This window comes from Castanea sativa, chromosome 5, assembly GCF_040712315.1.
Source record: "Castanea sativa cultivar Marrone di Chiusa Pesio chromosome 5, ASM4071231v1".
Classification (NCBI taxonomy): domain Eukaryota; kingdom Viridiplantae; phylum Streptophyta; class Magnoliopsida; order Fagales; family Fagaceae; genus Castanea; species Castanea sativa.
In genome coordinates this window covers 49938694-49964909 of record NC_134017.1, presented here as the reverse complement: position 1 = coordinate 49964909, position 26216 = coordinate 49938694, and the positions used below count along the sequence as shown (strand labels likewise).

The following is a 26216-nucleotide window of genomic DNA, read 5'->3' as shown; positions in this document are numbered from 1 at the left end:
GCGTGGAGCACTGAGCAGGACTTCATGGAATTCTTTCAAGCTTTAGATCAAAATCTGGACAGAGATGGTATGGAGTTGTTTGCCGTTACAATGTATTTTCTGTGGCGAAAATCAAAATGTTTTTTTTTTTTTTTCTCCCTCTATTTGAAGTTTTTTTAAGAGTAGTTTGGTCAAAATTATGTCCATGAATTTGATGAGGATATGTCGAAGATTCTGTCTAAAATTAAATTATTTTTTTGAAGCATTTAAATTAAACTAGTTCTTAAGTTATAAATTGAGACTATTTTTTTTAAATCACTCTTTTTCTTTACTTTTTTAAATCACTATACTGTGACACTGTCTAATGTAAAGTTTATAATCATCAAGAAGGAATAATTTTGGAAAATACCGTTTAGCTTCACAAGTTGGCAATGTCTCTCTCCCAACCAAATCCCATTCAAAGTATTATCTTGGAATTAAAACCACAAAGCTCATAGTTTCTTATCATTACACAAGCACAATGCTTGTCACATAAGCTGGAGGCTTAGTTGCTTTTATATATATGAGATAAGTTCAAGGTATACATTTTTTTAAACCGTAGATTATCGTTAGATTTAACGGTGAGCAAAACACTATTAACCATGTTTGTGAGTTATTACATGCCTATGTTAACTAATTTTACTTAAAATCCCACATTTATTGCCATCCACACTCCTCATTCATTTTGATTGGTGGAATAGATATTGTGGGCAGATGTAGAAGAAGAACCAATCCATGTTGCATTTGATGATTGAACAAGGCTTTGACTTTCCATTGAGTTTGGTCGTGAGCTCTCACCATGTTGATCTCTTAAGGCTTCAAATCCCCATTCTTCGCCATAAACACTTGGACCTCTTGTCAATTCATCAATGACTATCCGGCCTTCAAGCATGTTCACCACTGCAGTCATGACAGGCCTAAGCACTGGTGATGGATTAGTGCATAATAAAGATACTTTAATCATTCTAAGTGCCTCTTCCTTGCTGAAATCAAACCCCAATTCTGGATCCACCAATTCCATCAAATCCCCTCTCTGTTGTAACACGATGGCCTAAAATGACAAATGAAAAGAGTTTGTAAGTTATTAAAAGAAAAAACAAACAATTCAATTATGCGTTTTTCTATCAATGATGTTCCCCAAGTTGGCAAACAATAGGCTACCATGTTAATTAAATGGGAAAATACTATCACACACATAGTACAAATGCTCACATAAGGGAAAACATTACTTGAAGTCACAATTTGGAAGTTGAAGTCACAATTTCAAACTTCGAAATCGAGACTTCAAGTCACGTTTTCCCCTGTTTTTTGTGAGTGGATGCACTATTTGTGTAATAGTGCATGAAATAAACATGACTAATTAAAATAAGAAAAGAAAATTAACATTTTTTTTTTTTACAAGATAGAATTTATACTCTAACCTAATCTAAGTGTATATATGAGTAAAGCTCCCTCCTGGAGACTTGAACCCCATTCTTCGCCCCCTACACCCCACAAATATTTATGCTTATAGAGTAATCACTACACCAAGAGTGCACGATGATAAAAATTAACAGTTAATAACTAAAAAAGAATGATATTTTCATTAAAATATAAAAGCAATTAATATCAACATTTGTTTTGTAAATTCATCCTTTTCATTTATTAGCCAAATATAATTTAATTTTCCGGTATTTTAAAGATATCTAATGAGTTTTTTTTTTGGTGTGTGTCTGTGTTTGTTCATAAAAAAGTAGAAGTTTGGAGATCAAATCCAAGTTTTTCATGGAAAGAACTCACGTACATTTTTTTTCCTTCCGATAATTAGAACCTGTGGATAGTGTTATTGAATTATATGATGTTAAGACAACATCACTCATCAGCACATCACGTTAATTCCAACAAATAAAATTTAGTTATACTTGTAAGTGAACAAAAACTGTTTATGAACAACTCAAGCTTAGCTTGGGAAAAGGTTTTTTTTTTTTGCTAAATGAAATGTTATTAACCAAAACTAAGAAAAAACATTATGGAGAATACGGGGCAGCCTTACCCAAGATAATATTAAACTAGACGAACTAAAACATAATAATGTGTTGGTGAATAAGCTTGTGAACATGAAAGTTTGATTTGACAATATCTAATGTTATAGTTTTGTATGTATACTTGTCTAAAATTATATTTATATAGAATGGATTATGTAGGTTTGTAAATAGGTTCATATAATATCAAATTAGTTATTATATGTTATTGATAATATAGAGCGCATTAGTAGTAAAAAAATTCATAGATTTGTGAAGGGGTAAAAAATTTAGTCATGATTTTATTATATATGGGAAAATAATAAGTTGATCAAGTATCTTGTGAACAAGCTCGTGCTTGTTTGATAAGAAAATGAACTAAGCTTGAACATTAATCTTGGTTGGTGATGAGCTTGAGCTCAGCTCGTGTTCAAAATAAAATTAAATGAACAAGCCTTGAAATTTTAATACTTGGCTCGGCTCGACTCGTTTACAACCCCTTATGCAACTTGAACCTTGAAGATACAACCAAAAATAAAAAGCCTACATAATTTGCCTAACTCTCTCACATGTATATTTTCAACTAAATGATGCTTATTTTCCAACTTAAACCCAATGAAACATAAAGCAGGTTGACCTAGTCAAATAGAGTAGTTCCAAAAGAAGAAACTTGGGTTCATATTTCTACCCCAAAAAAAAAAAAAACTTTTGTTCATTATATTCTTTTAGCTGTACGTTTCAAAACAACACGAGAATGATGTATCTTACCCAATCTAAAAGGCATACAAAGTTCTGATTTGGTCGATATTTCATGTTGTTCTTCCCAGCAATAATTTCCAATGCAACAACTCCAAAACTATAAACATCCGCTTTGTAGGTTAGATGACCCCATAATGCATATTCTGGTGCCATATAGCCTCTGCAGCACATAAATTTATCATGATATTTGGTTCACTAATATGATCTTATAAACTTTTAAATCCAAAAAGGCCAACTTCAGTCAATTACCAACCATCAGATTACCAATCAATTGTTATGTATGCAACTTGCAATTAATAAGGTCACCAGAAGTGAGTTTAGCTTCATTGAGCAAGAAGCAATAATAAAACAACTAAAGCAAGAGTAATAAGTAAATTAAAATAGAGATATTATGTTTTCTAAAAGTTTCAAAGTTGATCAAATTTAATGAGTAGTTGCACTAAAAGATTTTTTCTTGGGGGGGGGGGGGTGTTGTTCAGGGGAGAGAATCATTCCATACAACTAGTCTGCTATATCTCCCTGTTTATGTGAGAAGGTGGGGACATTATGGTTTGGCCATAGAATTTGACCTATAATGATAATTGATTTTGTTGGACTTGATTGATCATGATTGGTGCTGAAGGCAGTTTCAAGAGCGTCTAGTGTTACTTTGAATGGTGAATGGCAATGGAAACCACCTAGAAGTGAAGCTATTAGTGTTGTCTAGTTAGAATGCTTGCTGGATCAGTTGCATGATGAAGATAAGGTGAGGTGGACTCTTACAACAAGTGCTGGTTTTCTTGCCATTCTACTTGGGACGCCATAAGAGTTACAAGTGGTGACGTGGATTGGTGTAAATTGGTGTGGAATATTGTTGTGGTGAGGTGGATTGCCATTCTAGTCCCTTCTCTCAAAATGGGTGTAGCATCGGAATTCAGTTTAAAAAGCATGGACCTTATTACATGTTGATGCCAAATAGATATAAGATCCAGTCAAGTACTTTGGCCAATACTCTTCTGACAGTATTTTCTACACTTGTCTTAGTGCAGAGATTTCATTCCAGACATATTCTGGTGTGCTTTTAGGTCACAACTCAAATTACCGACGTATAAGATCAGCATGAATTCACAATACCTCATAATCAAGATCTGTAATGAAATAGAAGAGAAGGAAAAAAAAAACTCCAAAAGAAGTACAGAGGGGGCAAAAGTAAGAAAGTTAGCTCACATTGTTCCAGCAATTCTGGTGCTAATGTGCGTGTTCTCCTCTTCATCGAGCTTGGCCAAACCAAAGTCAGAGATCTTAGGGTTAAGGTCTCTGTCAAGCAACACGTTAGTAGATTTGATGTCTCTATGAACAATTTTCAGCGTTGATTCCTCGTGCAAGAAAGCCAGGCCTTTTGCTATACCAACACATATTTTCTGTCTTGCAGGCCAGTCCAATTTTAACTGGCTATCTACAGGATCTGAAATTGATGTCCATAACCCAATCAATGAAATTTATGATTAGTGTTTGTCCTCATTCTTCTATTATCAACATAAAATGCATGGTAAGGTATAAAACATTAGCTTACCAAACAAAGCACGTGCAAGGCTATTGTTTTCCATGTACTCATATACCAACAATAATTGTTTTCCTTCAATACAACATCCATACAGTCTAACAAGATTTGGATGTTGTAAACCAGATATCATGCCTATTTCATTCACAAATTCACGGCTTCCTTGCCTTGATTTTGATGAAAGTTGCTTAACCGCAATTACTATACCATCAGATAGTATACCCTGCATCAAGAATAGAAAAATATATATTTTCAGGCATGTATTTTATTGTGTAACTCTTCAAATTTCAAGGATCAATAAGGAGAATAAGAATAAGAATAAAAGGATGAAAAGAAAAATCATTCTAGAATAGAAAAAGAGTTGTTAGGTACCTTGTAAACTGATCCAAAACCACCCTCCCCCAACTTGTTTGCAGCATTGAAGTTATTAGTGGCAGCTTTTATTTGTCTATATGTAAAAAAACCAGTTTGCAGGTCTAATCCTTTTAACTCTGTCAAAGGCATCAACTAAGATGTCAGAATGCATCTTATAGTATAACAAGACCAATGTTTAACCAAAAAACAGATGCATGCCTCTGGACTAGTTAGATGAATCTTGAAGAGGATAAGAAAATAAAAGTCTTTTGGATGGCACTTTGTTGTAGCAAAAGCTGTGAGAGGGGGGGGGGGGAAGGAGAAATATATGAAGTATGAACAAGTACAGGAAACCCTAAGTTTTTAGATTTTGTCATTTTCCTCTTTCTCAATTACAAGTACTTTATTGGGAATCAAAAAACTAAATGGAAAGGTGAAATATTCCATTCATTTATCATAGAATGAGATGGCTTGACACTTGTCACAAGATCATTTTGCAACTGAAATAAGAATATTAAACAAACAAACCAAATTTCATGTGACTTTGAGGACAAGTTGAGAGTGAAATCTTTCAAAATAATATTCTCTCTATCAAAAACTTAATTTATGAAAATCTTCAGACATCACTCGACTACAGAGAACTTAAGCCAAAAACACATTATTCATTTGAAAAATTACTTTATGCAGATTTTTTTTTTTTTTTTAAAAAGCAATGATAAAGGCTTTTTTTTTTTGGCATGATTCCATGGGCTCATTATCATCGAAATTGGAACTAAATGACCCAAATCGTGCATCATCCAAAAGAAAAGATCATATGCTCTGACCCAGAAATCCTATTGTTTCTTTTTAAAGTGTGCTTTGGAATGTTGATCATCTAGGGAAAGACAAAGAAAAATAATTTTTTTTATTTTCTACACATTGTTCCAACTTCCTGCCATAGTAGGAGATAGTGAATACTGTCTATAATTTCCACATAAGATTTGCACAGATTACCATTTTCCCTTGATTTTCTCCCTCCCAAACAACCTTTCCACCAAAGAATGCCCAAAATCATAAAAATGAGGAGTAGCACCGCAACTACAGCTCCGACTACAATGGATATCTTCATCTTGCCATCATCAGGGGGATTGAAATCTATAGAAAATAAAAATAACTAAGGACAGTAATTTTAAGACTGCATTCTGAAATACAACTAACACCATACAGAAAATCCAAAGCAAGATAGCAACAGATGGTTAAAAGACAAATAAAGTTTTTTGTAGTCTTCCATCTAAATGTACTTTAACATGGTTTTGAGTCTTTCATCTAAATGCAGATGCATATGCAGTTCTAGATCCACTAAATTCCTATGATTCCACAGTTCATCAATCTAATCTTTGTATGGAAGAAATTGAACAACAAGAAGATTCTCAATCTCCAATACAATTACCAGCTTCCACAGAGATAGCTGATATGAGGGGACCATATGTTCCTCTCTTTGGGGTAGCTGTTGTTCCTTTCCCAGCCCAAAAAAAGCGAATCATCAAAACTTTATTTGTTACATTTGCTTTATATTCCCTAACAACTGCTTTATCAACCCCTGGTGCAGCATTTTCAATATCAAAATCTTTCAACACCAGTTTTTCCTGCAGCAAATTAACTCAATTAACACCTCTACTATAATATACAGATAGAAATAAATTTGACAGAATACCTGCACATAAATATCAAATATCCGCCTTCCAAGACTGCCAAAAGATCTATTGTCTCTGATTACTATCTCCGCAAAGTGAAGTTTCAGTTTATAAGGCCCATTTGCTAGGCAGCGGGCATAGTATGTAGTTGAAAGAGGAGACAGGCGTGCACTTGTGTATAGTTCAGACTCATTCATTTTGAGTATGGATACATTATTTGCTACATAGTCATTTCCAGTAGTGTTTATATCCCAAAATCTTCCGGAGCTACTGAATCCCCAATTCTCCTTCCGAAAAAAACTTGCTCCTCCAGCTGGATCTTCATCCGCTTCATACTTTATGTTTCCAACGATACTTGCTTTCCCACCACAATTTATATGTACTTTATAGAAATCTATATAGAAGCAGCACCAAATCAAGCAGACATAATAAAAAAGCAATGAATTCTCCATTGTATTTCTAATTAATTTATGTAGTTGTCTTGTACAAGACGAAAAAATAACTGAAGCAGGCCCAACTAGGTAACTGAAGCATATAACTTATACTTTGATTTCAATAGATATATAATTACCTTTTGAACATGGAGAGTCCTTCAGGCACTCACTAAGATTTCTTAATCAGTGAAGCAGATAAAGTGTCAGTTATCCAAGATAAAAGTGAAAAGGACAACATTAAGAGCATCTGTTCTTCTAAAAAGTTTACAAGTTTGAAGCTTACAAGTTGTCCCTTCCAGAAAAGCTTTTGAACAAATTTCTGATGCAATGGAAAAATCAGTTAGTTTTAGAAAACTGGAAAGGTTAAGAAGAGAGCAAAGTGTGTAAAGCTCCAGTAGGTAAAGAACTTACAGATTGCCTCGACATGATGGTGCAGAACTCTCTAAAAAATTATTGTAAGAAAGATCTATTTGGCTACACAAAAAGCATAATTATTATATTGTACTCACTATAATTCCAAACAAGAACAGGAGTACATTTTAAAGAGTATTTTGTTAAAATTGTCAACATTTTAAACTATTCAAGATGGAAAGTGTTAGAAATTATGTTTCAAGATGCCAAAGCCTATTGTAGGCTCATATACTTGTAGATCAAGCATATTAACTTCTAGTTAGTTTAGGGTTAGGTTAGAGTTCTCAATTCTATAAACCATACATTAATTTCATTTTGAACACATGTCATATAAAAAAGAAGTAGCCACCAAAGGTTTTCTGCTGTGGACATAAGCTGTCAGGCCAAAGCACATTAAGGCCGTGTACCCAATACACATTAAGATGGTACCCAATATTTGGCAAGCCATCATGAATCTATTCCTCAACCATCAAGCCCTGACAACACAATCACCTACAAGCAGGAGGTAGAGAACCAGACATGCAAGGGCAACAAAGCCCAGAAATCCCCTTGGATTCGAATCTGGTAGGTAATTCAAAGTGTGGATAGAAATTGTAACTGACAAGAGGTAACGTCCGTACACACAATTTAAGTCCACTAGAACCACCAAGTCATTCAGGCGCAATCAACGCTATCCACACACAATACTTCCATCTATTGGTTTTGGCAATTGGTGTCAGCCATCATCATCAATAGTGGCCATTCACTATCAGCGTCATTTGTCTTGTGCATTTCTAGATTTCTCATGACATTCAAGTCCTTAGGAACTCAAGGTTCCGCCATAAGTTTTAGGTGGTGTCAAAGATATTGTGGCCCAAGAGATCCAAACCTATTGTAGGTTTCTATATTTGTGGAGCAAGTATTAATACTAGAGTTCTCTATTACATAAACCATATATTGGATTCGCTATAAACACAAGTCACATAGAAGGATGTAGCTGTCAAGGTCTTTTCACTATAACTAACCCCAAAAGAGACCATGAAATGAAGCACTATCCAAAGTGAAGTATATAACATCCCAAAAAATGTTATCACACTCTTCCTATTGCACACTCCACACACACTGCCTTTTGGAATTGTGTTTATTAAAACACAATTTTAGTTAAAATTGCAAAATCATGTTTTAAAAACACGATTTCAATCATGTCGCAGTGTGTGTACTTTGAGTGAGTAATAAGGAGAGTGTAACTATCATTACTCATAATATTATTGTAGTAACTTCAAAAATTTGTTTCTTTATACTCACAAGTCAATACAAAATTGAAGAAGAATTTAAGATGTAAACCCTTACTGAGTATTATCTTTGCCCTTGATCCCTTCTGGAATGGGCCCAGTGAGCAAGTTACTTGTCAGAAACCTATTTAGTACACAAACAAAAATATCACTGGTTAAACACTTAATAGCATGACCATAGGTGAGTTTGGCATCCGGTATTTTCTGGTAGCTGATTTGCTGAAAGGTGACAAAAGAAATATATATATATATTTTTTTTTTTCAATTTTTTTTTTTTGAAGCTATTTTATTTGTTTATTTGGCAAAAGGTGAGAAAAAAACTGGATTTAATAAATTATTCTTGCCAAAATAAAAGGATGCCAATCAGACACCATGTTAAAGGGTCCTACTCTATTTTCTCTAGTTAAGACCTAGTTATTTAAGGTCATTTTAGGGTTATTCTAAAGGGAAAAACTTAGGTGGAATTCCTTAGGAGCAACATATTACGTTCTCCAATTAAATTCAAACAGATAGTTGAATTAACCAATAAATCACAAACAATGTCATCTTTTCTATGGACACTTAAATTCAAACGATGTAACTATGTGTTTTACGGTTTACCCTAATATACTCCACCTAAAGAACTGTACTTAAGTTTTAACTTATTCTAAAAGACAAAGCAAATGGGTAGGATTCTAATTTTGGGTGTATACAAAGTGAAGCTCCTTGCAGACTCACCCATGGATGTCGGCCAATAGGCCAAACTTGGTTAAATATAGTTGTGTGCTTTAGCTGCCTAATTGTTTATTTGAATTTACACTACAATTGAACTAAGTTAAGGGGTTTTTTGTGAAGATTACAAATACTTCAATTCCGATAAACCACCAAAATCTGGAACAATTCCATCCAATCTGTTGAAGCTGAGATCTCTGCAAGAAAAGAAGGTTTTTAACTACAGATCCGAACTGAAAATGGAAAAAATTATGAGAAAAAAATGTCAACTACTAAAAAGGATGCAAGTCAAAATAAAAAACACAATATATTGTAACAACTAAATGATAGAGAAACTCATTAATCAGTTGAGATAATTGTGTGCTCTGATACCACATCTCTGTCAAATAGTTCCCATTTTAGCTAAAGTTTCTATTCTACTTTTTAAAAAACTAATGCCAAAATTTGTATTTAAATTACTTCTTGCTCTAAGTTCTAGAAAATAAAACATTAACCAAATTTTAAGCCCGTAAATTTGTAAATATAAATAACCTGTTATATTACCAAAAGATTCAGACTTTCATATTTACATATCTATAATTAATAAATGTGATAATTGACCATGTTCTGTTCAAATGTCCAATCATCTGTGGGCTGCACTACCTCATTTTCCATTAAGAAAGGCTAAAAATAAGAGGTACAAGGAGAAATGAAAGTAGCAATATACAAGGTTTGAAGTTGGATCAGGTTCAATATAGATTTAGGAATTGGTCCAGAGATATTACAGCTCTTCAACATTCTGCAATGTAAATAAACTTCTGGTGAGCAAAACTGTGGTAAATTTTGTTTTCATTCCAATCTATAGCAATGTTCAACAAAAGAATGACTTACAATCTTTTCATGCGTGTGCTGCTTCCTAGGTTTGGAAATTTTGAACCCCCTCCAACTAAGTCACTGATCCTTCTACATAGAGTTGCACCATCAATAACTGTTAGCTCTTCAGCATTAAATTTCATTAATTAAAACATCACATGAGCATATCCTAGAGATTAAGTTAAGAATTGTTATCTTGAAAGGCAGAACTCACAGCTCAGTTAAGTTACTCAAGATAGAAATGTTAGAAGGAATTGGCCCCTCAAAACCACTAGCTTGGATCTCTCTGTTAACAACACAATTCAAATGGATTTAGATCACACCTGAAACTTTTCACTTTAAAGAGATTTAGATAAGGATGTAACAAAAAGCACATACAATTTCTCAAGTTGTTTCCAACTTTGGAAAAAGTCAGGCATTCTTCCAGTGAAGTTGCTACTGCTAATTCTACTGAATGTATCCCAAAACAGAAACATTATTGAACAAAATACAAACAAGAAGTATGCTACAGTCACCAAAATGACTAAGATTTTTTTCAAGGAAAATCTTGAAGTACTAGTAGCCACGGAAAAGGTTTCAATCACTTACAGTTCTTTTAATTTGGTCAAATTAGTTAGCGCAACTGGCAACTCTCCTGAGAGATTGTTAGCACTAAGAATGCTACAATCACCAAAATTAAAGTTGAGGTCACTTCATGGGTTCAGGATTAAGCAAATCAATGACAATTTAGAATGACAAATCAAAATTTATTTGAAAAATTAAGGGAAAAAACACAAAGAAACTCACAGATTCTCCATGTTAACCAACTTTCCAAGCTCAGGGGGAACCATTCCTGAAAACAGATTGTTCTCTATATTCCAAAATGTATAATATATTCTTAAATGTTAAAGCCAGTTAGAACAAATGGAAGTATGACATAATTTATTGTCTATTTAACAAGTGATGATAGAAATACTACAAATTTTTCTGCATAGGTGATTGAAGTTCACTGATCACTTTTATTGCCAAATCAGTTTGTAAGCATTATGTTGTTGAACTGATAGTAACTCAAGCATTTTCCTATATTTGTTTGGTGAGAAAGAATGATAAAATAAGAGCATACAAAATTCTAAGTGTTGTAATGTCTCCCAAGAAGCTTGGAATTGGTCCTGATAAATTGTTCACAGCGAGGTACCTGTAGCAAATTCATTTAATTAAATAAGAATGAGCCTTTAATGGCTAATCTTGGACATGAACAGAGGAATCACTTACAAAAATTCCAACTTTGTAGAAGCCCATTCTTGGGGTATGTTACCACTCAAGAAGTTCCAAGCGAGATCACTACAATGAAGAGGAAATTGTGCAATTATGTGGTTAATCAATTATGGAAGTGGTAATTAGTAAAACAAATAATGGGTACTCTTCTTACAGGTACGTCAGGTAGTGTAGCTTCACCAGAGATCGTGGAAGCACACCGCCGAGATCCTGCCCTTTAAAAATCCTGTGTGACAAGGATATTTTGAATTGTTTAGAATAAAGAGGGAGAGAAAAAGAGAGAAAGTATTAATAAAATTTTGGGATAAGATCTCTTATTAATGCGCTATTTCCTTCTCATTTTAAAAAAATTAAATAAATATTATGTGCTGTACAACCAACTAAAAATTTGAGAGAATCAAGATTAAATTGAAATAAAGGGGTCATTTTCCCAAAATTTACAAACTTCTAGACACGCTTCGAAGGCAATGAAAATAAGTCTAGATTTGGAGATCCTGACTTTAATTTCAATTGAATAAAACAAATTCTACATATACTGTATAATTTCTCAAGCAATACAATATGACCCGTATATTGTAGAGCTGGCAATTTTTACCTAAACCTATTAACTCACTCATAACTTACTTAATTTGAATAAATCTTTACCCAACCTAATTAAATATTTGGGTTAAATTGACAAGATTCAAATGGGTAATTCAATTAAATAAGTCTTAGTAGGTAAGCCAACTGAATACTCAAGTATCCATCTAAGTTTAATGCGTAAATATATATATATATATATATATATATATATATATATATATATATATATAAAAGAAAGAAGCTAGGGTAAACCCTACTAAGCTAAACCAGCTGCCACTTCTTCCATCTAACAAGGAGGAAATTTTCACACTATGCAGTTTGTTCTTTTGGTTGATTAGCAAAATAAAAGTTTAACTTTTACTTACAATGCAACGACGTGGCATACACTATCAGGGTAGGAGCAATTGCAAATGAGAGAATTGTTGTATAGTGGCTTCGAATCCAATTTTGGCGTTAACCAAATTGGGTTATCTTTGCATGGGTCCACTCTGGTATTCCAGTCTTTCTTTCCCAATTGTTCAGCTATTTCACCAAGGGCTTTCACTGCAGGATGAATCAAACTTAATCAATTTCCTTTTAACCTTTTACCTTTTTTGTTGGCTTTAGATTTAACATAGTCAATAGCATTCAAATTCCTTAACTAACAAGTAATAAATTCAAATAATGTAATATAATGATCATGAAAATCTTAATTAAAGTTTAACTTAAAAATGTTATATCCACAACATTTTCGCAATAAATCTTAAATGTTAGGTTACTATTAGTTGTTATGGGTGGACAAAAAAGTAATTTAACTTGTGGAATCAAATTAGAACCATAAATACTTATCACCATAAAACTTGTACTTTGAGATGCGCATTAAAAATTTTAAGAAATGGAAAAAAATCAAATTGTAATGCCTCATTAATGAATAAGAAATGAGCCGCCTCAAGCAAATTCAAAGAATTAAGATAAAATCTTCAAAGTTTTCTCAAGGTCTTTTCTTCTCCCACATTTTATTTTGAGCTATGAGAAATTGAATAAGCAATTGGGATCTTTCATTGGGCCAATTGACTATGGGTACCCAATCTATCTATGTAAAGTACTAATATAGTTGGGCTAATGAGGTGGCACTGAGGTTGTTAATGCCTTCATTTTAACATGATAAGTTGAGAGGCTTGAATCTCACTTAATACCTTTTGGAGTTTTTAATTTAGCTATTTAGGGAAGCAAGATTAAAACATAATATTGAGGACAAAATTAAATCTAAATTTTATCATTAGTATAAGAAAAAAATGACTTAATTTATTAAATGGAAAAAATATTAAAATAGTAAATATAAGATAAATGTAACCTATAATTTGTTTTCCCATGCTTGGTTTCAGTTGATTTTTTCATGCCTAGTTTAGAGTTAGTATATGCTTAAGCTATTCATTCATAATTTAAGCTCACTATAAATAGATATTTCTAACAAGTAAAAAAATGTAAATAATCAATATAAATTCATTCTCTTATGAAGTTCAAACTTCAAAGATTCATATATATATATATATAATATTCACACAAATTACCTGAATACTTAAAAAGTAAAATTAAAAATAAATTAACATAGAAGTATATATCTACAATGTGATCATATATTTGAAAATTTTAAAATATTCTATGTAGGCCTTGACTTTCTAAAAATGATGCACGAGTTTTTATTTTATATTTTTTTGATTAGCTTAAAAGTACCAATATTTATTCTTTCTCTCTTAGATTTCATTTTGATGTATCAAAATATGGGTTGATTGCAAAAGACTTTAAAAAGTATATAACATTGTTAGAGAATTATAAAATTCAACACATTAGTTAGAAAATATTGTGATAATATGTTATGATTTCAAGGTTACATATAAGAATATTTTCCTTGATTACAATAGGAGAGTTAAAAGTTAGTTTTATAAAAAGAAGTTTCAATTTTGGAATATTATTTTCTTGGCGCGATGGTCACTCTACAATTATAAGCACTTGTAGGGTGTGAGGAGCAAAGGTTCAAATCTCTAGAAGAGAGCTCCACACATATATACACTTAGATTAGGATAGAGTATGATGCAGTGTTGATCTGGGTTTTTGATCACTATGGTTGATTGAGTTTGGTTTGGGTTTTTGGTTAGGTTGATCATGGTGAATTTTGGTTGGGTGCTAATAGTGTTGTTGTCAGCTATGGGTGATCTACTAGTGCGTTTTTGGTTGGGTTAATTACAATAAGCTTTTGATTGGGTGTTGGTGGATCATGGTGGTTTTGGGTTTCGACGGCGAATAGGTGATGTGAACTAGTGGGTGATCATGGTGGTTTCAATGGTTGCTATAGGTTGTCAATGATTTTGGTGGTATCATGGATTATAGGAAAATGAATTTTTATTGGGTTGTATACTTGTATGTTAAAAGAAGATGAGATGTAGGGTGTACTGTTAAGTGATGTGTTAAAATAAATAAAGTAGCATTTTGAGGTGCTAATAGAGGGTCCTTTTAGGAAACGCTTATTTTGCTAAAATTGAAAATTTTTTGCTGAGAGTATGTAGGAAAAAAAAAGGCTAAAATTTAACTTTTGGAGCAATATGGCCCACTTAATAGTGCAACAGAACCCACTTTAAGAGAAAAATAAGCTAAAAATAAAATAAACTAACTTTTTCTCAAATATTAAATACATCCTAAATTCTAATTTTTTTAACATCCCAAATGTGAATACTCTTATCCCCAAAAGATTTGAAAAACATGCAAAAGTAAAATCACACATGCAGCATGTATGAAGACAAATCAATCACCGTCCATACCGAAGTTGGTAATGAAGGAAAGATTTGAATCCCGTTCCCGTTCTATAGTTAAGCTTTCTTTATTTTAATAACACGTTCTATAGTTAAGCTAGTGCAAAAGAGAGTGAGATTGAGAATTAAAAATTTTAATTTTCAATCTTAACCTTGGGTGAGAAAAGTTGAAAAATTAAAAATTAAAATTAAACCCTGATACTCTCAATCATTGAAAAATGATTGCATCTCTGGAGTCTTAATCCCAGAAGGAAACATGTGGCTGAGGATGATATATCATGTTTGAAATAGACAAAGGTCCATATATTTCATTTATATATATTTTTTCCCATATAGCTGTCTTTCTCATATCCATGACCAATTCCCTGGCCAACCAAATTTCGTTGGGTTTGTAAGGTTTTTAATATATATATATATATATATATATATATATATATATATATATATATATATATATATATATATTTGTTTTAGATTAAAATTGTGCGCTGTTTAACTTTTCTCAAAAAAAAAAAATTGATGCGACAGAAAATTATTAGAGGTTTTTTAAGCTCCCTTATAGATTTTATTTTATTTTATTTTATTTTTAAAGAAACAAACACACACGGACACACATGATACATCTATATAGAACTTAAACTGATAAAGTAATCAAATAACAATAATCAATGCGAGCAATATATTGGATATCAACAATATACTGTTTTCGCCTACACCTAGCTCCTAATGTTGACGATTTTTGTTGAACACAGCTGAATGTATAGATGTCCAATTTGAAATAACAGATTTGATCCTATATATGAAGTAAAAATATACAGAAATATTATATAGATAGAAAACAAAGCAAAGAATGTCCTGACCTTCATCATTATCAGTTTTCTGGCCTGTTCCAGGTTGTGCTGCCATGCACGTAAATAACAAGAACACCATAAAGCTGATGTAAGGAAGAACAAGTCTTGCCATTATTGTTTGCTCTGCCGACTAGCTTTTCCACGAGCTCTGCTTGCAAAAAGTGCAGAAAGTCTGATATACCATATATATATATAGATAGTCTTGCTAAATGTTAATGGACCCCTACAATTTAAAAAGTGGGGCCCTTAACATTCAATAATTTTTGTTTTTGCTTTCGAATCTTCAATAGTTAAGGATCATGTCCCATTTCTAAGACAAATGAGATTTCTTCATATTACAAAACCAACAAAAAGCTAACTTTTAATAAAAAAGCCTTGTCACGAAATTTATTGTTGGCTTTTTAATGTCCCATCCATTTGTCAATCCTTTTTTTAGGCTTGTCATGTGCTTTTTCATTTAACGTTTAACTTGCTTGTTAATATGTTTCTAAAAAAAAAAAAATTTGTTTATATAATACTGATTTTTTAAATATCGTTTTTTTAATTTTAAGTATACTTTAACTAAATTTTTTAAAAATAAATAAATAAGCGAAATAAATTTATGTCAAACTGATGGATGATCTTTACCAAGGTTCTCAGACTCGGATTAGACCGTATGGCCCGACCTAGTTAACTGTGAACCCTTCATCATTTCGGTTCTTTTAGAACTATGAACTTCTTTGTGTGAAAAATGCATAAAACCGCTTAAACTGCAGTCAAACCGTACGGTTCTGAGAACCGTGGCCGGTTTTAGAGGTTCGCACAGCTCCATTTTTTTACTATATTTGGCCGAAAAATAGATCTCAGTCCATAAAGAATTTGAAAATAAAAAATACAAAAACAAATTGCGAGAGAGAAAAAGAAAACAGAGTGCCAAGAAAACAGATAGCGTGTCTTGCTGCTCAGGCCAAGCTCTTCAAAAAAAAAACACCTAACCCATTGAAGACGACACAAGGTTGCTCTGCTTCTTCTTCTTCTTTGTTTCTTCCCTGCTTCTTCTTTCGTTCTTCATAGTCTCCTGCGGTCCTGCCTTCAGTTTAAGTAAATGATTTGTTTCAAACTTTACCTTCGCTTTTTAGTTTGGTGAGCTTGGCATGTGTGACATGACAGAGCCTTGAAAAATGACAAAAATGTGGGTGAAAGTTTCTGACCATATATTGAGTCTTGGGCCCCTTCCCAACTTGAATATTAATATATGATATACAATTGTTATTTAAGTTTTGACGTTTTTGGTTTTTATTTATCATTATTATTATTATTTACTATCAAGTTGGATTTTGAAACATTATAATAAAAGTAGTGATATAAAAATGCATTTAAAAATGTATTTATTTAGATTATTTTAGTCAATTTTTCTATTTTTACTAATTTAATATATTTGTTTATATTTTAAATAATTATTAAATAACCATTATTTTAGTCAATTTTTCTTTGAATGATTTGAGTTTTAAAACCTTAATCTTTACATATAAGTATATAATCCGTAAAAGTCTTTAAATTACGATTATGTGGGTTTATTTTTTATTTTTTTAGTTTTTTTCAATTTTTACAATAGGTAGTTGAGTGGATTTAGATCTGATGCAATAGCCTTATTCAATAGTGAACTAATGGCTGAAATTAAAAAGTTGAAAAATCATTTTAATATCAGCCCTTGAATTAGAAGTTTTGAGTAACTGCACGAGATCTCAATCTCTAATTGAGTCGGTAGGGGTGGCTAAGTTAGGGTGGTAATAGGATAGGACCATCTGACTCGCAAATATATATATATATATATACTTACAACAAAAAAATTTCTATGGCCACCTCAATGAATTGGCTTGAATTATATCGTAATGGCGGCTATATGGCAAACCAGACTTGTCATAGGAATTATAACTAGTCAAATATTGTATCACTTTTGTAATCCTATTCTAGGCTGTCATAATAGGCTGAAAACAATTGCAAACTATTAGACATTTTCTTTTGATTCGTGGTTTTCTCTTTTTGCTGGAAGTAGAATATAAAACCATAGTTTCTGTATTTGTAAATTATGAAATATGGTTTTATGGTGTATTTAGGATTTGTAAGTAAGAGTGTCCACAGGTCAGTCTGTGTCGAGTTTGTGCCTAACCTGTAATCGACCCGATGACATCATATTTCCGGCGAGAAAACCTACCGCTGACCACAAAAACCAATGGGTTTGGACAAATCGAATTTATTTGATAAGCAGTCGGATCGGTCGAAGCCGACGAAGATGCTGCCGAAGGTTCCTTTTGGCGACGATCTGTATTTTTCGCTGAATCTTCGTCGTATTTGTGCAAAACTCACTAAATCTAAGCAAAAAAAGAAAAAACAAAATCAAATCGTCACTGGATTTGTGCAAAAATCACAAGATCTGAGCAAAAAAATACCAAATCATCGTCAGATTTGAGCAAAACTCATCGAAGTTTCGCCGGATTTAAGCAAAACCCACCATATTTTCACCGGATCTAAGCCTTATTTGAGCAAAACCCATTAGATTGTAGCTAGATCTGAGCGTAAACGACGAGATCTCGCCAAATCCGGTGGAGATTTCACAGATCTAGTTGAGATCTCGCCGGATCTAAAAAATCTTGCCGAAAAATGCTATGTATCTCCGTCGGTTCGGGTTTCTTTGGGTTTTGGGGAGTAGATCCGAGACCAAACTGACTTGATCGAATTCTAGAGAAAAAGACTTGCCGTTGACTACTGGAGTAGTCGAGTCAGCCAGCGGTTGGCCCCAGTCCGGTCGGGTTTACCGGGTGGGTCGAGCCACCGGTTGAGTTGGACACCCCTATTTGTAAGCACCACTATTAATTGAATCATCCCTATGTTATTGTGAAACTTTATCCTTCTCACTAAAGACCTGTTTGGTTGTGGTGATTTTAGGGAAATGGAAAAGGGCAGGAGAAAAGTAGAAAAAATGATTTTTTCGGGTGTTTGATTGGAATAATTTTAGGAGATAAAACTGGTAGAGCTTGAGTTTTTTCTCCTCAAACTCACCATATTTTTTTTCCAAATCAAAGAGAAAATTGGAAAGTAAACACGAAACTATTATTCCTATATGCATAGACCAAAAAGCACATGTTTGAATTTTGTCATTTTCTTCTTTCTTCTCTCTATCTCTCTTTTTTCTTTGTCCTTTTCTGATACCCATTTGTTTCATTATTTTTTCTTCAGTTTTCTTCTTTGGATTTTTTCTTTTTCTGGTACTTTTTATCCTGATTTTTTAATTTTGTATGTTCATTTGTTTTTTTTAATTTTTTTGTTTTTTTGGTTTATCATTTTTTTGCTAATTTTTTATTTTTTATTTAATAGGGGCATGAGAGTAAATTTAAACAAACTATATTTTTCATCCTCTCATTTCTCTTTTCAACCAAAAAAAAAAGTTTTACATCCCTCCATTTTTCTACCCTCAACCAAACACCACAAGACAAAAACTAACATCTCTTCTATTTTCCACTATTTCATCTCTTCTCCATTTTCTATCCTCCTACTTTTCAATATCTTCAACCAAGTGAACCTAATTGTAATTAGTTTTAGACCATATTGTCTAATGTAAAGTTTTCAATCATCAAGAGGGAACAAATTTAGAAAAAACCTTTAGCTTCATCTTAAATAAAATATTTGTCCATTCAAAGTATTATCTTGGAAGTAAACCCACAAAGCTCATAGTTTCTTATCATTAAACTTGCACAGTGCTTGTCTCATAAACTGGAGGCTTGGTTGCTTATATATATTACCTAGAGTCAAGATTAATGGAATAGAGATCCTGGGCTGATGTAGAAGAAGAGTTGTTCCATGTTGCATTTGATGACTGAATTAGGCTGAATTTCCATTGAGCTTGGTCGTGGGTTCTTACCAAATTGGTCTCTGAAGGCCCCAAAACTCCATTCATGACCATAAATACTTGGATCCCAAGCCAATTCATCAACAGCTGTTTTTCCTTCAAGCATGCTCACTACAGAAGTCATAGTTGGCCTAAGCGCTGGTGATGGATTAGTGCATAATAAAGCTACTTTAATCATTCTAGGTACCTCTTCCTTATTGAACTCTAAACACAATTCTAGATCTACCGACTCCATCAAATTTCCTTTTTGTTGTAAAACGATGGCCTGAAGTGAAAAGAAGAGAGAATTAGGAAGGGAAAAGGTGTAAACAAAAAAAGGTAATTCATAAAAAATAAAAATAAAAACGTAAGCAAACGATAGAATACCAATTAAAATGATGAAAAAAACAAACAGTTAGTAAATTCATAAAAGAGTTTTTCTAATCTATATATACTACAATAAGTTCTCAACAAGGCGAGTTGGTGTTCCTTCTCCACTCTCTGTAGCATAGTTCTCCCTTCTCAGTGAGAAGGGCGTGTCGTTCCCTCTAGTAATTAATATTATTAGGAGGGCTCTGTTTTGTCTGGTGGATAGTGTGGGGGTAGTGTGGTGACCAACCTTGGTGTGGTATGGAAGATTTGGCATTGCGGTGGAAGAAGTTATCTTTGTTCGAAGAGGAGGGAAGAAGGTGTGATCTGTCAAAGGACAAAAAGACATTAGAACATGTGCTTGTTGCGAAATTTTTCACCCGGAGATCAATCAACGTAGAGGCTGTAGCAAGGACGTTTAGACCAATATGGCGTACAAAGCAAAAGTTTAGAGGTTAGCCCGAAGATCCTCTTCATAGCGTTTGAGTTGGAGACCGATGTAGAGAAGATCCTTCAAGGGGAACCATGGGTCTTTGATAGACACTTGGTAGTTTTGCAAAGGTTTGATGGCTCTGTTCCGGTCCAAGAACTCAATTTTGATAAAAACAAATTTCTAGGTTCAGATTCATAATATGCCCTTCTCCTTGATGACGGTGGACACCGCGGTCAGCCTTGGAGAAACTTTGGGCATCATCACAAAGCCGAGGGATGAAGCGGAGATGAAAGGTGGTAACTTCATGCAGGTTCGTGTAGCAGTAGACGTTACAAAACCACTGTGCAGGGGAAGAATGATTACATGGGATCACGAAAGAGAAGGGTGGGTGTCGTTTATGTACGAACGTCTACCTAATATTTGTTACTGGTGCAGTCACCTCTCACATGACGATAAAGAGTGTGTTGTGTGGCTCAGTAGCAAAGGTGAGCTTTCGAGAGAGGAGCAACAATACGGTCCGTGGCTCAGAGCTCCTCAGTTTAATTCGGCAAGGAAAACGATAGTCCAAGTGAAGGTTTTGACGGCCTGAGCACTCATCGGAATTCACCACGGGTACAGCGGATAGCACTAGAGTTGTCTTCAATTTGGCTAGGGTTGCTCACTCAAGTGTCACTGATGAGCTTGATATCAATCCTGAGAAGCTGATGACAATGGAAGAGGCGAGCAATGACGGCGATCAGATGGAAGATGGACACATGCATGGAACTGACATGGTTGGCCCACAAAACAAAATCCCGGATTTTGAGGCAATGATTAGGGACATTGATGAGGCAATCAATACGAAGCCGATTTTTTTGAATTCAAAAGCTTGTAATTCAGAGTCATCGTTGACTATGATTGGTAAGGATCTACATTTCGGGAATAACGGAAGCATAACTAAAGATTTGGGATTTCCCATACAGAGTTAGAAAAAGGAAGAAGACAAGTTGACAACTCAAAGTTCTAAAAGGAAGAAGACAAGTTGACAACTCAAAGTTCTAGGATGCTCCCCATGGAAGTTAAATTTGAATTGGGCTGGGTAGATAAGTCTAAGGAAGGAAAAGAAAATAAATTTGGGCCTAAAAGTAGTACTGGGAAAGGTAAAATTAATGTTAAACACCAACATGGGCCGGCTATAGGAAATGGAGAAACTAAAGGGGAAACTAAGGAAAGCCCAAAACTTGGAAGTTGGACTAGGCTTTATAAGGACCCAAAAATTCAGGATAGGATGGAATTAATAGAGACAAAAGGTGGCCCAAAGAGAAAATGTGATGGTATTTCTGAGAATACGTGCATGGGAAAGAAGCTGAGGTTGGACGAGGAAACTAAAAACTTAAATATTCTTATGGCGACACATTTGGGATTGGCGAAGGCTGCTAAGCAGCTCCGCCGAGAACAATGAGTCTTATAAGTTGGAACTGTCGGGGCTTGGGAACCTCTGGTCAGTTAAAGCCTTGGAAAAGGTGATTAATAATGAAGATCTCATTATTGTCTTTCTCATGGAGACGAAGTCAAACAGAGAGTGGATGAACAATATCAAGGATAAATGTAATATGAAACATGGCTTGATTGTACCAAGTGAAGGCAAGAGTGGTGGGCTAGCTCTACTTTGGAAGGAAGGAGTAACTGTGGAGGTCCAGACTTACTCTCAATCTCATGTTGACGCTTTAGTGGATGGTGGAGCAGGTATAGGGTGGTGGCATCTCATGAGGTTTTATGGCAATCCAGATACAGCAGAACGATCGGAATCTTGGGCAAAACTTAAACACCTAAAAGGAACCTCAACACTACCATGGCTTACAATTGGTGATTTTAACGAAATTACGGGCGCTTCAGAGGAGGGGGGCAGTGATAGACCAAGGCAGCAGATGAAGAATTTTATTGAAGCCATTAACTACTGTGGTCTACGAGATTTGGGCTTCATTGGCCCAAAATTTACGTGGATCTACCAATGTGAGGATGGGATGCAGATTCAGGAGCGGTTGGACAGAGCAATGGCAACCCCGAGGTGGATTAATATCTTCCCTAAGGCCAAACTTTTTCATCTTACGTCCTCTGTTTCAGACCACTCGCCTTTGGCCCTTCAAATGGTGCAAAAACAGAGGAATAAAAAGGCCAGGAAAACTTTCAGATTTGAAGCGATGTGGTTGAGATACCAAAGGTGTGAAGAGGTGGTAAAGAAGGCATGGGAGGAGGGGAAGTTAACAAGCTCAGGTAGCATGCTAGGGAGTTGCTTAGAAAAGTGTTGGGCCAGATTGGAAGCATGGAATAAGACGGAGTTTGCGCACGTTGGAAGGAGGGTGTCCGAGGTGCAAAAAAGGTTTGAATGGGTTAAACTCCAACCTCCATCCTCGAAGATCAACCAAGAGCTGAAAAGAACTCGAGTTGAACTAAATTGCTGGCTGGACAAAGAGGCTGACATGTGGAGGCAACAGTCAAGGCTCAACTGGCTCCAATCAAGGGATAGAAACACAAGTTTTTTTCATGCAAAAGCTTCTGCTAGGCACAAGAAGAATTCCATAGAGGGTATCATGGATGCAAATGAGGCGTGGCATTAAGATGAGGGTAAGGTGGAGGAAGTGGTAATGGATTATTATAAGGACTTGTTTACTACGAGTCACCCAACAGAGTTCTCAGAGATGATCCAAACAGTCCAGCCAAAGGTGACTGCTTCTATGAACCAGGTACTTACCAGAGATTTCAACACAGCAGAGGTCAAGGTGGCTTTAAAGCAAATGTACCCAGCGAAGGCGCTAGGACCGGATGGTATGCCTCTTCTATTCTTCCAGCAATTCTGGCCGACATGCGGTGAGGTGGTCACAGCAACAGTAATGGAATTCCCAAACCATGGTATTTGTCCTCCTGATTTCAATAAAACTCACATTGTCTTAATCCCAAAAGTTAAGAATCCAAAGAAGGTTATTGACTATAGGCCTATTAGCTTGTGCAATATGGTGTACAAAATTGCATAAAAAACCATGGCACATAGGCTTAAGAAAATTCTACCTTCAATTATTAGTGATACCCAAAGTGCCTTTGTACATGGGAGGTTAATTACTGATAATGTACTTGTAACCTTTGAGACTATGCACCATATTAGTCAGAAAAAAGGAGGAAAGTGTAGGATAATAGGATTAAACATGGTTTGAATCTCATATAAAACATACGCATCGGAAATTTAATGGATCTACTTCATTCACAATTGATAACATGTACTATGTAAGTTTCAGAATTCAAGAACAAGAGAGCGTACCTTGGTGTGTTGAATTTCAAAACAAAGATCGGAAGCACTTGGAAATACTTTTGATCTTCACTCTAATTCCACTAACGCCCAAAATGTGTGGTCTCTCAATCAATTCCAAAGGGAGAATGTCAAAGTGTCTAACATTTCTTACACCACTTCGCAATAGTGTTTTTTTTTTAAATTCTCTACAGAAATTTTTGTATGTTTCTCTCTTTGTATCTAACTGATTATCTAATTGGGCTAGCCTTTTGGGCCTTTCCAATTGGGTTTAAGTGTGTGGCTTGGAGTGGGACCAAAAGGGACCAATAAGACACTAGCTCTAATGGGCCTTGGGCTTTTCTGTCAACTCTTGACAAGTTCAAAGTTACCATTAATTATATTTAATGTCACTATATAAATATAATTGCACTCTAGGCCTTATTTATAAATTATATCCCAAAACTTTATTGTACATGCAACCCCTTCATAAAATATTCGTAGTAATTATAAGTCATGGATATAGACTGCTACTTTGTAGATTACTACATCTTAATCCTTGAGTACCCGGTTTAACCCTTTATGTTATTCATTATATATTTATAAAATCCAATTCCATAAATATATAAACTATAGTAACTATTTACCAAAGTAGTTAGGCCTAACATTCTGAATAACAAACCCATTAAACTTATCTCAATGGAATATTTTGTATCTCCGTTAAGAGACTATAAATTCCATCTTGAGAATACATGTTCTATCAACACTAAATGCGGCTGCCCAACATACTGAGATTTTGACCGTTACCTTAGATCTCACTCTAGATATATCAGAGCAACCTACATTTCATGATCAGGTCCATTATTCTCTTAGGATTAAAAGTTCATGCAAATAGAAGTCGTGAGATTTATTATTTATTTGACAGTCGTTAGGAGAACAATAAATCTCATAGCGGTCCAGTTTAATATGTCTTAACTCTTAAAACATATCAACATATCATCTTAGTTGATATGTTATAGTCTTCGCAGATGAAACACCCAATTTCATTACCGACTACGAACTAAAATTCTGAGTTTACAAAGAACTTGTGACTTATATCTTCTGTGACTAAATCACATAAATCACATAATATGCATCTCATGGACTATATGATAATGTCTGAATATTCATGTTACCATTATTTTAGATTATAATAAAACAACTTTATTAATCACAACATTAAATCATACATAATAACATACATAGCATCATACAATGGGATTTAAGGGCACTAATCCTAACAATCTCTCACTTGACCTAAAGACTATTGTGCACTAATCTAACTCTTATCTCCTCCAAATGTGACTCGAAAGTCCTTTAGGGCAAGGTTTTGGTAAAAGGATCCGCCAGATTCTTTGCGCCATCAATCTTTGCTATTATCATATCTCCACGAGCAACAATGTCTCGAATGATGTGATACTTTCTCTCTATGTGCATTCCTTTCTTGTGATTCCTTGGATCCTTGGATTGTGCAACCGCTCCACTATTGTCGTAAAACAATGTGATGGAAACTTGCTCAATTCTCACAACACCAAGATCAGAAAGGAATTTCTTGAGCCAAACAGCCTCCTTTGCTGCTTCACAAGCAGCAACATATTCGGCTTCCATGGTGGAGTCAGCAATGCAAGATTGCTTAACACTCCTCCAACTTTTGGCTCCACCTCCCAAGGTGAAAACACAACCCGACGTGGATTTTCTGAAATCTAGATCCGACTGAAAATTTGAATCTCTATAGCCAATGGGAATCAAATCCTCATACCGGTAAACAAGCATATAATCTCTTGTTCTCCTAAGATACTTGAGAATATGCTTTACAGCTTGCCAATGTTTATGTCTTGGATTTGATTGATATCGACTGACCATGCCAATTGAATAACAAATATCTCGTCTAGTACAAAGCATGGCATACATGAGACTTTCCACAGTTGAAGCATAAGGAACTTATCTCATCATATTTACTTCCTCTTGAGTCTTAGGCCTTTGGTCATTAGACGGAGGAACTCCATGTCTAAAAGGAAGTAATCATTTCTTGAAGTTTTGCATGCTAAACTGTTCTAGAACCTTATCTACATATCCAGCTTGTGACAAACCCAACATCCTATTCTTTCGATCTCGCCAAAGCTTGATCCCTAGAATATAGTTATCTTCGCCCAAGTCCTTCATATCAAATTGGCTTGACAACCAAATTTTAACCGATGACATTACCCCTACATCATTTCCAATGAGTAGAATGTCATCTACATAAAGCACTAGGAACATTACTACTTCGTCCTGATGTCTCTTGTACACATATGGTTCATCAAGATTTTGTTCAAAACCAAATGATTTGATTACTTGATCAAATCTGATGTTCCGTGACCTAGATGCTTGCTTAAGTCCATAAATGGACCTTTTCAACTTGCATACCATATGCTCTTGGTTCTTTGCTATGAAACCTTCCAATTGCAACATATAGATTTCCTCTTCAAGATTGCCACTAAGAAATGCAGTCTTGACATCCATTTGCCAAATCTCATAATCATAATGAACAGCAATGGATAAGAGAATTCTGGTAGATTTAAGCATGGCTATTGGCGAAAAAGTTTCATCATAGTCAATGTCTTCTTTTTGTGTATACCTTTTCGCCACTAGTCTTACTTTAAAGGTTTCAACCTTTCCATCTATCCCTCTCTTCCTCTTGTAAACCCATTTGCAACCAACAGGTTTAATGCCGTTAGGCGCCTTTACAAGATCCCAAACTTGATTGGAGTACATG

The 26216-nt window shown here is 34.4% G+C and overlaps 2 protein-coding genes across 7 annotated transcripts; one reads left to right on the top strand and one right to left on the bottom strand.

The window, feature by feature from the left end:
* Nucleotides 1-444: 444 nt before the first annotated feature.
* On the bottom strand, nt 445-15672 carry LOC142633306 (putative LRR receptor-like serine/threonine-protein kinase At1g07650). Of its 6 annotated transcripts, XM_075807520.1 has the most exons (24): nt 15506-15672; nt 12225-12402; nt 11432-11503; nt 11275-11343; nt 11126-11197; nt 10810-10881; nt 10612-10683; nt 10402-10473; nt 10238-10309; nt 10042-10113; nt 9878-9949; nt 9300-9368; nt 8519-8584; nt 7190-7252; nt 7062-7097; nt 6916-6956; nt 6365-6738; nt 6101-6296; nt 5665-5805; nt 4690-4808; nt 4330-4540; nt 3984-4221; nt 2787-2937; nt 445-1069 (listed from the first exon to the last, which is right to left on the bottom strand). In XM_075807520.1, the coding sequence occupies exons 1-24, from the start codon at nt 15606-15608 to the stop codon at nt 695-697; spliced, it is 3006 nt and encodes a 1001-aa protein (XP_075663635.1). In that variant the 5' UTR covers nt 15609-15672; the 3' UTR covers nt 445-694. The 6 variants fall into 6 exon arrangements, with proteins under 6 accessions (XP_075663635.1, XP_075663634.1, XP_075663632.1 ...); XM_075807519.1 differs by lacking the exons at nt 11432-11503; nt 12225-12402; nt 15506-15672 and having other exon boundaries at nt 9306-9368; nt 10810-11197; XM_075807517.1 differs by lacking the exons at nt 11432-11503; nt 12225-12402; nt 15506-15672 and having other exon boundaries at nt 10402-10470; nt 10810-11197.
* Nucleotides 15673-21430: 5758 nt separating this feature from the next.
* Nucleotides 21431-22760, top strand: LOC142635351 (uncharacterized). Its single transcript, XM_075809527.1, has 2 exons — nt 21431-21513; nt 21575-22760. The coding sequence occupies exons 1-2, from the start codon at nt 21431-21433 to the stop codon at nt 22758-22760; spliced, it is 1269 nt and encodes a 422-aa protein (XP_075665642.1).
* Nucleotides 22761-26216: the final 3456 nt, after the last annotated feature.